We start from the raw sequence: 12,820 nt of genomic DNA, 5'->3' as shown, positions 1-12,820 counted from the left end.
CATAATAATAGAACGTTCACTGTACTTATTAAAATCTGAATTCTTCTTAACCTATAGAAAAAGTGACTCCACAAATTTTAATAATTACTGTACTTATTTAAGTAAAAATGCATATTAAAAATGAATATTAAATTGCTTGAATACGAATTGATTGATCGATTACACTGACGATCGTTCTTCTCCAAATATTGTCTCATTCAACTTTACTACCCTCTATTGTGTGCCAATCATTTTAATTGCTCACATTTATCTCTCAATGCACTCATAACTCCATTCGCTTGCTTTCCATTCTATTGCCATCTGAATGCCATTCAATTCTGCTCGATTACAATCGTAACACAATTAAGTATTGATGATATTTTGCCAACAATGATTGCAGTGATCAGCGATGATATCTTTATCGAAGGCAAATATTGATTCAGCATCCATTATCCCATTTACGATTGTCTGCCTTTGTGGCTGACTTACAAGCCCCTTTGTGCGGGCACACGAAGATCTCCATGTGCGAGCGCGCAGACGTGCTTGTTGACTTGCGACAACAACCCTATGCCGGCAACAATAGGAACAACGCAAAAGGAGATCGTATTGGCAAACTTCCCTCCACTCGCACACATATTTGCCATTCTCTGCTCTCATCAAATGTCAATAAATTTCGATAATAATAATATTTAGCAAACGAAAGTGGAAGTGTAGTCGGAAGAAGGGTATGCAAATATTGCAAATATTTAATATGCGGCAGTAAATGTGTGTGTGTGTGAAGGGCTCGGAGATGATCGCACGCAATTGAAAATGCATTGTCACGTGTGCTTTGTTCACACGAGCATTCGCGTTGCAATCGTGCGTATTATTGCAAACTTACCTACGTACATAACATAGCCACTTAGGGGTGTGTTGTTAGCAAATACGTGAGTTTGGAAGTGTATGTCCTCTTTACAAACCTCCTCGGTGTTGATATGTTAACTTTGTCCATCGGAATGCAATTTTCCTTTGATGTATGCAAATCATTTAATGCAAATGCGATTTTAAGTGTTGAATGCAGATAATTTAAATAATAGTAATAATAATAAGTTAAAATATGCAAATCTTCACAATACTTGGCGAATTTTTGCGACCACCCATCGGCATACTTGAGTTATTGAATGTTTTGCTTTCGCTGATTTACAACTTCTTAATGAACTCTCCGATCTTCGAATTATCTGTGTGTATGTGCGTTCAAGTTGTGTGAGAAATCACGCTATGCTGCACATTAATACTTTCTTTCATGTGTGTGTGTATGTATGTTTTATATATTAATTTTATGTAAATACTCGCTTTAATCCTTTCGTTCCATTCTTACATAAGTCATATGTTCGCTTGTAGGAAAACCATTATCCCCTCCACCTAAATATGTAAAGACATGTTGTCTTGAAAAGCATTAGCGGCACACAGCTGTTACGAATTTAAATAACAAAATCAATTTGAAGAAAAGAAACTTATAAAGAAATCTGACACAACATCAACGGCATGTGGCACCGTTCTTATCAGCACTCTGACAGGCGGACCGTGAAAAGCGCGGGTGAAAGTAATTTCCATTATGAAAATGTAAGCATGCAATGCAGTCCATATACAAATGTGCTTGTGGCAGCTTAAGTCAACAATGCCATCGCGATCTGATTTAAAAAGGATAAGAAAACCGTGAACGATTGTGTTTTGGGGTAACCGAAAAGGGTTTGAAGTGTACAGGATCGCAACAGCTGGTAGCATAAATCACATAAATTTCTTAGTCATTATGAAGCAGTTACAAAATTTAAATCACCATTAAATTTGAAAAAAAATTACAGACTCCTAAAGAATTCAATATGATCTACTATATATACAACAACTGATTTTATTTTAATTTTAATTGGAAAGTGAGGTTAGTTTGGTTATGTTTCGTAGCGACCGAGAGATCACACTAGAACCATTACAATGTTGCTTATGATGCCAAAAAAATGAGAAACATCCAATTTTTTTTTGGTTTTTAATCAGAATCGATGATTTGTACCAAATATTTCATTCGAAGTCACTTTTTGAAAATGGAAATTGCCGAAAATCCCTTGGCCTAACCGAAATATTGCGCAAAAAACAAAATATCTCAACCTTTATCTAAGACCACTAATTTATATCCTAATTTATCTTGTAGTGAATTTCAAAACAAATGAAGTTAATCCCGCAAATAGTTTCGGAAATATGAGCTCATTTGTAAGAATTCTTTAACTAGGTGTAATAGACCTCCAAAACTCGAATAGCATTTTCTCGAAACGCTGTTTTGAGAGTAGGCGAGAAAAATTTCTCCAAAACGGCTGGGCCGAGGAACTTTAAATTTCCACACGATCTTCTTAAATTTATGTTTTAGGCAATGATATAAGGAACACGATAATTTATAATTACATATATAGAGTTTAGCTGAAATGTAAATTTTTTCACAAAAATCGTCTTTTTTCTTTAAGAAACCCCCAATTTGTCAATAGTCAAAATTTTTACTAGTCCTTCTATCATTACCTGTATCCATTTATGGTAATACAACTTTTTTTTTTTGCTTTTTGCATTTGACATACTTTTAAGCAGAAAATTCTTTCTCATCAGTATACACCTTTGGTCGGAGGTCCACCTGGAGATCGGCTAGGGGTCAAGGGAATCCTAAATTTTCCAACTTAAGTCGTTGATTATTGAAGTACATTAAATTCTATAAATTTGCATTATTTTTATTTATTTATAAAATAAACTGACTCTTCTAAGAAATTTTCCAAAATCGCATTTTTTCTTACTTGCAATTGGATGTACCATAACCCCAAAATTAGAATGCTGTCGATGTTTCTGCCATCCAATCGTTTTCAAGTAAGTGCTCTAAAAAAAATAGTTTTGTTCAAACTCTCTTTCACAGACCCAAAAAGTGGCTCGCTGAATAAAGATTTCACTCAAATGAGGCGTCAAGTTGGCAGCAACGCCTATTTTGAGGGTCATGAAGCTTTATTTTATCGAACCTTTATACGCATATTTGAACACCGTTATTACAAAGGCAATGCGCTAAAATGCGATTATGTCAAAGAGTAAAACCATATCTTTATTAAGAAAACGATTTTCCATTATCAAGGCTTAGAATATAAAGCTTTTTCTATAGCACCTAAAAATATAATGAAGAAAAAGCAAATATGGAAAAATACAAGGAAGATGAAACGATGATAAAACGGATCTTCTCGAACACGATCACAACGGTACATCATTTGACTATGTCCAGGCACAGAGCTTCTGTATGTAAGCCGAGCTAGAATTGTTAAAAAACGTCTTCTAACACACAAACTATAGGTCCAATAGGAATGATTCTAGAGACCTATATATAATATTTAAGCACAATCCATTAAGCCTACCACAAAAACAAATTAATTTTTCCACAGTTTTTTCTACAAATGCAACCATAAAAGTATGTATGTGTGTCTTAAAATTGTTTTCTTAAGACAGTGATGGATGAAGTACAAGTATGAAAAGAAGCTGACAATGATAACCCCTTGACAGACAAGCGGGTACCGATGAATGCGAACACTAATTTGCATATGCATAAACAGCGTTGCCTAGGGGAATGCAGAAGAATGCATGAACGGGATTAGATGCTACAAAAAGCTAGTCATGGGAACAAAGGGTGCGTAAGCAATTTAAAAAAAAAAAAAAATCATTTTTATATTTTTTTTATAAAATTTAGTTGAATATAATATTATATATCAAGAAAAACGAATGTTAAATTGTTTACAGTTCCCTAGCACCTTTTCAGCTAGGTATATTATATATAATATTAAAAAAATGGCATCTCCTAAATATAAATATTTTTTTGTTGCAACTTCAAAGTCAGTATTTAGTTATTAAATACAGCTCTAAGTAGCAATTTTCGCTAAAATCCAATCCACAAAATACTGTACACTCATGTAAACGCCGGGAATTTCTGGACGCGCACAGCCCACACCGTACGAGACGACGCCAATCAGATAGAATTGTATGTTACCACCAACGGTCTAAAAATAATAATAAAACAACAATAAATAAATTTGATGCAAGTAATTGAGTTATTTGGCTTACTTCCGGTATCATCAGCGGTCCACCAGAGTCGCCTTGGCAGGTATCCTTGCCGCCAGATAGCACGCCAGCGCATATCACGCCAGTGTCGAATTGATCGGCTGTTATTAAACGCTTCGCACGCTGATAACTGTCACGGCAAACTTCATTAGCGAGTACGGGTATTTGAAGCTCCTGCAGAACATTCGCAGCGGTGCCACCTTCCATGGTTTTGCCCCATCCGGCTACGAAGGGTGTATAATTTAGATAGGATTTGCTACGCAACTGCTGTGAGCTGGGCAAGCAAATGGGTTTAATATTGTCTACAGATAGAGATATTTTATATATAGATATTATATATATAGATATATAAGCAGTGTAGATATAAAATTTTAGCTTGTTTGATGAGATTAAACTTACCAATGAATTGTACGTTACGCTGCAGCCAGACTATACCGATATCATTACGTCCATTAGCGGTGTTATAATTCGGATGTCTTTCTTGCTGTCGATGAAAGTAAGGAATAATAAAGCAATGAATTTGGGTATTCTTTATTTTATTTTGTTATTCACATTCGGTGCTTTTTTCATAATATTCTATAATGAAATTTCTGGTTAAAATGCGAGGTATGTTAAAAAAATAACAGGAATTTTCGTATTTAAAAAAAAATATTTTTTCATTTGGTTAAATTCATATTGTCGCTTCCACAATATTCCCCATTCGATATTATGCTCTTATGCCAGAGTTTCTTCCAATCGTCGAAACACTTCTCAAACTCGATTTCTAGGATAGCCTTTAGCTCTTTCAACGATTTTCATCTATCTTATAAAACGACGACCCTTTAAGATTCTCTTTATTTTTGGAAATAGGAAAAATTCACACGGCGCCATGTCTGGCGAATATGAAGGCTGGGTATCGTTACAGTAGCCAAGAATTCACGAAGAAGCAACGAAGTGGGAGCTTTCAACAAACGAAAATCGTCAAGCTCATAAAAACACGTCTAGCGGTTGCTACAGACATAGTAATCAATGAATACAGCTACAAATTTTTGTCGTACTTCAATATCAACATAATATAACTAATTTTGACAACTGGACTCTAAACGCGCGAAATTATAAATTTAAAACTTTATTATCAGGACGTAGCGATTACCTATGATGTTTAAGCCCAATAAATGTTGCTAGAGTATTGTTATTATCGCTAAGCATATTACATAGATAATGGTAGTGGATTCTGGTATGGAAAAAAGTTTACCTTTATGAAGCGCATACAGACTCTGCCTGTTTTCGGTTATAAGAGATTGCATTTCAAATTAGTTTTTATTGAAATTTTTGACTTTAATCACAATAATTATCTTTTCGTATATATGAGGGTCGGAAGACAGTTATTAGGTACTAGATAGTATACATAAAATAAAAGTAATGATACTTACCTTCAAAACATTTATATCCTGATGCTGAGTTTCTGTATCAGTGCTCAAATCGTATTCACCAAGGCGTACGTAGCTTCTAAAACACAAAAATGAAAACAAAAAACCAAAAGCAGGTTATTAATGAGTAAAAATAATTACTTTTTATACAGTTCAAAGAAAAATAAGATAAAAAAACACAAAACTGCTTTCTTTTAATTTTCGTAGTCGCTAAAAAAAATTCGCAAATTAATCAATCATCTAAGTGAAAACCATGAATATGTAAATCCAAGTAAACAGCGCAATGACAACAAAAAATACTTAATATTTTTACTCATATGTACGGTTACTTTATTTTTGCAGGCTATTATTAAAATTTCATTGAGTAATAATGATTAATTTGTTTTCGTTTTGTTAATATAACTCAGATCAAAGCTCTTTAATAGGTAAATACTATATACGTAGATGAGTGATTGTGAATGCTAGAAAAAAATACATCAACTCTGTATTTTGTACTGTGCATACTCATCTTAACTGTAATTCTTTGCTTCAAATATAAAGATAAAAATATAAATTTTAATAACTGAAAATTGTTTTTGTTAGGTTTCTTAGAAGAAATTTAAAACAAATCACGTCAAAGCTTTTAAATAAAGCTCTTCAGCAATTTTTTGAAAAAGTAAGAACAAATCGATCTAAAGAACGATTTGCCGATCCACATCAACACTTAGTCCTATTCCGAAATGATTTATTCGCATTTTCTTGAAGTGCGGTTTAATGACAATTAATATTATTATTTAAAAAAAAATGGAAAAATTATATTTTATCTGGAAAATTCGCTTTCAGAATATTAATATTTTATGAGTTCCAAAACACCTGCATGACATAATAAAATGAAAAAGGATACCTTTTCTACTTTTAACGAATCGTATTATAGTTAAAGTATATGCAAGTATGGGTTAATGCATTAACATTTTCTCTATTGTCTATTGTATACCATCTGATCAAATATTACCCGGACTAGTTCATTTAAACATTTTTTTACTATTTGTAGCGACAGAGATTGAAAATCATAGTGTTGACATCAGAGAGATAGCAGAGGATCTCAACATTCCTTATGAAACGACTCAACACCTATTGGTTAATGTTTTGGATGTAAAGCTTGTTAATGCTAGACTCTTACAAAGTGACCTGAATCTTTTGAAACAACGACGTCAAGTAGATATGCTTGACAATGTAACTGAGGACCCTACATTGATCAAACGCATCAATACTGGTGACGAGACGTAGGTTTGAAAATATGACAAAAATGAGCCGAAACCAAAATTCGTTGAAAGCACTGAAGGCCATCCCTGCCGAAGTTTATAAAAAGAGAATAGAAACTTGAATTAAGCGTTGGCATACTTTTAATAGCTCAGGATCCTATTTTTAAGGCGATATTAAAGATTTGTATTAAATACGTGAAAATGTAGCCAGTCCGGGTCGATTTTGATCATATGGTATGTTTCCCATATGTATAACATCATTTTGAACTCACAAATCGTTTCGTATACAATGTGCCGCCGTTACAACATGTCGAGAGGACACTAAAGCACCGCCGCACTTAAATGGCGAGTTGGGATCCACATCGGGATAGGCTAACAAAGCCATCCATGGCCAATCACTTATGCGACTCGCTTTACCGCCAACAATCTTCTTAAACGAACGCACAACAACACCACAAGTAGACGCAGCGTTAACTTGACTAGGCGCTGGACTTGGTGCTGGTGCTGGCGCCGAACGTGAAGGCTGTGCACCTCCAGGGCAGCAGACGCTGTACGAACTACCGCCACAATTTCTATTCGAAGCGCGTAAATATTGAACAAAATTGGGATCCGTATAACGCTGATACAACTGACCCAACAACACTTGGCAATCGTTGATTTCTGAAATAAATGGAAAGCATTGAAATTATTTCCTCATTTAGCTGTAGCTGCGCCTACCCAAACAAGCTCCTTCTGCATTGTCGGGGGTATTGCAGAATTGTCCAGCCCGAAAGCCCACAAACCCTGATGGAGCTTGGCTATATTCATTCGCATCGAAAATGTTGCGAAAATCAATTCTTGGCTGTTGACGAACCCTTCGTTGTTGCTGCGGTTGCTGTTGTGGTTGTGTTGCAACAAATCGCCGCACTTGTTGCTTGTTTGGAGCAGGCACATGCCGACTTTGTTGCGTTTGAACTGCGAAAGGGCTGGTCGGTCGTTGGGACACCGCTTGTTGGCGTGGTCGCTGCTGTGATCGCGCGCAGCAAAACTACAAAAATTATTGTTTTTGATATTATTTCTATAGCTGTAGAGAGTATTGTAGGAAGTACTAACCGATTTACTACCACACGCTTGTTGTGCAGCTGCCACATATTGCTTATTGCCCGCTTTTTGAGCATTCACTACCTGTGGACAAAAATTTAAGGGAGAGCACTGGCCATGATAGTTGTCTGGAGTCACGCAGCTGTACTGAGCTAAAATAAAAACGAAAACACTTGACTGATATTTGTGATTTTCTATAAGTTAAAGTTGGAACAAAAATTGAGAATTTCTAGAACTAGTCCATCTTTTAACTTAAAGTACTGAAGGAAACTAAATACACCTAGGGGGAATAATCCTAGGAGGATGCGAAAGAACTTTAGATATAACTTGAGGGATATTCTCTCTATAGACGGAATAAGGTCGGAGCGTGTTGAGTACACATTTTATTAGTGTTGTTACTGTTATCTTTGAAGGCTATCTACTTATACATTCTTAGAATAATGTAGATATTTAGTGAACTATGTAATTGTCATTTAATGCGAAAAAATTCAGAAAAAGTGACTTATCTTATGATTCAATTGAGTATTTCCTATAATGAAATTCCGTAAAATCATTAAAAGAGTACACTATTGAAAAAAATCACGTGGTTCCAAAAGTACTTCAAAGATCTTAAGAATTTATTACGCAAAATTAGTATTTTAATCAAATGGTGAAAATTGAAAATTTCGGAAAAGTGGCATGGGGAATTATATATGGACTAACACTTTCGGCATGCTTATCTCTGGAAATTCTTGTAATATGCTATGCTGTAATAAAAGCTGATCGAATTACAAAAACTGCTAATAACTTTCTACAGAAACATCAATTTTATAACGCTTAGTTATTGGAAGAGAACCACTTCACTGGAAAACCTTTAATTCAGTTCATTATAAAGAAAACCTTTAATGGGCGTAAAAAGTATGTGTATATGTATTAATTGCTGAATAAATGAAGCAGAACGTTTAAATGTAAGTATTTAGTTTAAACAGCGAATTAGCTAATAGCAAATAATAAAACTATAGTTATTATATACATATGTAGTATACATGTAACTGTGGTGAAGACTGAGGTTCCTAAAAATTAGCAGAAGTGTGTGATTCCAACAGCCTAACACCAAGCAAATGACTTCTGCATTTGGCATTCGTCATCAATAACGTTGTACGTCAGTAACTAGTGACTGCGTCAACATATAGTATTATACATGTATTTAAAAACCATATTTACCAAATTTGGTACAAAACATTTTCTGGAGACCCTTCAACATGATTCAAACTAAAATAAGTGAAATTGGAATACAAACACACCTACAACCAGCATTATACCATTTTGTGTTTTAATATGTTTTTCTAAGAGAATTATATATATTGTACATATATATGTATAGCTATATGCTCCTGTTAGATTTAGAAGAAGCAAAGGGTCATATTTCTAAGACATACATATCATAAATTTCGGTTATATTATACTCCAGTTGAATAATATGAGATCAAATTATGTACCCATATAAATCATGCTGTGCATAGTTCAGTGTTTTTGACTTTATTGGTTTTGTTTTTTACTTCTATTGGGAAATATATGGTCGAAAAGTGATGATCAGAATTTATACTTTGTACTCAACTTTCTGGATATATCCTGAGTTTTCTTTGAATTTACAGCAAAATCAGGTACGCAGTTTTATATGAGATCTGTGGATTTTTATTTACTATATATATTTATTTATATATTCAAAAATTATATATTAAGTTTTAGTTTACCTAAATTTTTATTTTTGGACCGAATTAAATTTTCTTATAAGGGCAAAGTCGGTTTATTTAACTGAAAACTAAAAACATATGGAAGCAAAGGATTTATGAGTCATTCACTTCGATTGTTGGAAAATATGAAAATCGTAAAAAATAATGAATTGATTCAATTTTCGATAATACGACAAATTTCTCACTACTCAATAATAATAGACAATATTTATATACCGATCAGGGTATGTTAAGTTGGCCACGAACTTTCTAACACCTAGACAACTTCGGAGACCCCATAAAAAATGTATATATACATGATTAGCGTGGCGAGTTGAGTCAATTTAGCAATGTCCCTCTGTCTCTCCATCCGTCTGTATATACAGAAACTAGTTTTTGATATATCGATCTGAAATTTTGCACACATCAGTCGACCAATGTCGACATTGATATCGGTCCACTATAGGATATAGCTACCATACAAAATTATCGATTCCATGACAGTCGAGTCTTCGTAATCGGAACGGACTCGGATTTTTATCCGACCAAGGACTGTCGACTCAGCATAATTTTACCGCTAAAATAACAACAGCAACATCGATCGAAATCAAGGCCTTGTATGGAAATCCTTTTTATTTGACCGGATATCTTTATGAAATTTGGCATGGATTACTGTCTAAGATAATGTTACAATCTATGTTTTACTTATGAAGTAGCCGTAATTTGAATTGAAAATTATTTATATCAACAATTTAGGTACATAGACCAATTGAGTTTTCAGATGTAGTTATACACACAGTTGCTATAAGAAATGCAGCTGTAAAGGGCATTATAGTTTCGGTGCAGCCGAAGTTAACTTTTTTCTTGTTTTAAAATAAAAATTCAAACAAAAAACAATATAATTAAAAAATGCAATGCTTTTAAATATGTGAATACGCAATAAATAGCAAGAAACAGTTACTAAAGTATACAAAAACTCTGTTGACAAATTACACAATCTTCCACCTCTTAAATATATTTGGCTTAATAAGCATATAATCAAGTTACAAAAGGTTTTATTAGCCATTTTATTAAACAGATTTAAATTAAGCTTTTGATATATTAAACTTGTTTCTAAATTAGCCAGCAAAAACATTTATTATGCAGATATTTTTACCGAGCTCTTATAATGTTTTATTAATTAACTTATAACATTATATTAATATTAAGAGCTAAATTTTTAATGCATACCTTTAATTATCAATATTTTTAAGGAGCACAGAATAAGTAACGATAAAATTGATTTCATTTTTTCACTTAAAAAACACAACAACTCTTTTTTTTAACTAATTCAAATTTTCAAGTTTTGAAGTTACAAGATTTTTTTGGTTTTTTTCACTTTATGGATTTTTCAGCAACCACAATCATTACAGTCGACCAATGTCGACCAGAATATATTACAAAGAAAAAATATGTTTATAATCGAAGAATTTTATTTTCTCCGCACACAGTTTACTACGCGCTTTTATCGAGCCCTTTCGAACGTGTTCGCTTTGAATTCGCAACTGTTACCAAAAATGCAAATCAAAACTACGCGAAGCTATCAGCAACCTAAAAATTCATGCATATAGTACATACATATAATATACACCTGCATCAGTTTCAGTTATTGAGCAATATTTTTACATTTATGTTTTGAAAACGAAATCTCAGCCGGTTTTCTTATATTATATGCTATTTGCCTTAAGTCAGTGGTGGTGATTCCCACAAACCACTGCTTTTGAATTACTCAAGGCAGTCTCTCAGCTCACTTTTCGAATGACTTACTCACACTCAAATAAAAGTTTTGCACCTGCGATGGTGATTAAACGCTTAATTGTAAATATTTATGCAGATGAGTTAACAATTATGTAGATATATTTATGTGGGTATATAGAGTATTGCTAATTTGAGTTATTCACTCTCTGCTCGCTGAAAAGTATGCAACGTTTGATCAATGCATTTAATAGAAAGTTATATAATATTTCACCAAAACCCACTTTCTCATGAAATACAATATACTGAAGATGTCTGACTTACTGGGCGATCCTCAGCAAATAGCACATTTGAATATTTGCGAAGATATAAACTGATTTCAACCATTTTTTGAAGATATATATATTCAATTATGGAGTTAAGCCAGTTTACAATTTTCAAAAAATCGGATTTTTTGGGCTGTTTATGTTTCTAAACACAGGAGTGTTAACAAATGCAGAGTTATATAGGTTTATTCAAGCAAAAAACGGCTTATTTTCAATATTTTTTTTCATATAAAAATTAAAAGTTTTTCAAATTTTTTATTATTTTATTATATTATTATTTTATTATTTATTTTATAAAGATTTTGTAAAAATTGCAAAGGAAAATATTCAAAATTCGGCCATTACGACGTCATTTCCGGAAAAAGATCTTACAGGATCATCAAAAGTAATATATACTAAGCAGACGTTTTTACAAAAAAATGCAAATTTTGTTGAAAATTTCGTGACTTCGTTTTGATAAATGAACAAAAAAATCTTCATTCATGATACTGCAAATTATATATCGAAGAACTGTAGTAGCTCCCGAAAAATCTTGACAACCGCCTTGGAAAACACAGTTTCGAGCAAAACACGCTTAAAGTCTTAAGTGGCTATATAACTGACCTGCTAGGAGACTATTGAACGTACCTATTTAAAATTTTTCGTTTTTGGTATTATTGTATTTTTTTCTATAAACATGATTTTTAATACTTTATCGGTCAGAAATGTATCCTTTTTTAAAAGTCTGTAATTTAAGTAAAAACCTAAAAACTTAAGTAAAGCTGAAAACTTAAGTACTTGACTTGCAAGTCTTAAGCAGATTAAGTTGCCTTCTTTTACTTTGTTTTAAATATCCCGAGTTCATAGAATCACAGTTGCCCGTCGATGTCCTCTTGCAAAGTTCTTCCGAAGAATGACACAGTGGACCCAATTTCGTATCAAAAAGGCAATATCAATTTTTTTATACTCAAACACATGTTTGATAAACCTTGAAAGGGTTAAATTCGATTCCTTTTACCTTACTTCCAAATCAGTAAAATTAAGCCGAATTGTTAAGTATTTATTTCAAACTAACCCCTTATTTGTTAAATTTGGCTCAAAAATCGTTGCCTCGTGTTATCTCTTGCCAGAATTCGTTCTACAAAAAAACAAAATACGCTTCCAAGAAAGTACACTTTTTGGGTTTAAGCCTTTTTAAATTTATTTTTAAATTTTAGAAATTTTTTTTAAATTAAAATTTAATACAATAAAATCGT

At 33.0% G+C, this 12,820-nt stretch overlaps 1 protein-coding gene across 1 annotated transcript; it reads right to left on the bottom strand.

Annotated features, from left to right (window-relative positions):
- Positions 1-3,821: 3,821 nt before the first annotated feature.
- Positions 3,822-11,082, bottom strand: LOC106623965 (proclotting enzyme). The gene is made up of 8 exons (XM_014243616.3): positions 10,756-11,082; positions 7,826-7,965; positions 7,451-7,760; positions 7,006-7,393; positions 5,496-5,571; positions 4,483-4,567; positions 4,087-4,385; positions 3,822-4,022 (listed from the first exon to the last, which is right to left on the bottom strand). Exons 1-8 carry the CDS (start codon positions 10,811-10,813, stop codon positions 3,885-3,887), a joined length of 1,494 nt encoding a protein of 497 aa, XP_014099091.3. The 5' UTR covers positions 10,814-11,082; the 3' UTR covers positions 3,822-3,884.
- Between the last annotated feature and the right edge of the window lie 1,738 nt (positions 11,083-12,820).

Source organism: Bactrocera oleae, chromosome 6, assembly GCF_042242935.1.
Source record: "Bactrocera oleae isolate idBacOlea1 chromosome 6, idBacOlea1, whole genome shotgun sequence".
Lineage (NCBI taxonomy): Eukaryota > Metazoa > Arthropoda > Insecta > Diptera > Tephritidae > Bactrocera > Bactrocera oleae.
The sequence above is the reverse complement of the archived record's forward strand: the minus strand, read 5'-3'. Positions and strand labels throughout refer to the sequence as shown.

Coding starts and splice junctions, on each gene's coding strand:
- LOC106623965 (XM_014243616.3), bottom strand. CDS start 10,813: ATGAAATCAATTTTATCGTTACTTATTCTGTGCTCCTTAAAAATATTG. Junction 7,761..7,825: donor AAGCGTGTGGTAGTAAATCG/GTTAGTACTTCC, acceptor TAATTTTTGTAG/TTTTGCTGCGCGCGATCACA. Junction 7,394..7,450: donor TGCAGAAGGAGCTTGTTTGG/GTAGGCGCAGCT, acceptor CATTTATTTCAG/AAATCAACGATTGCCAAGTG.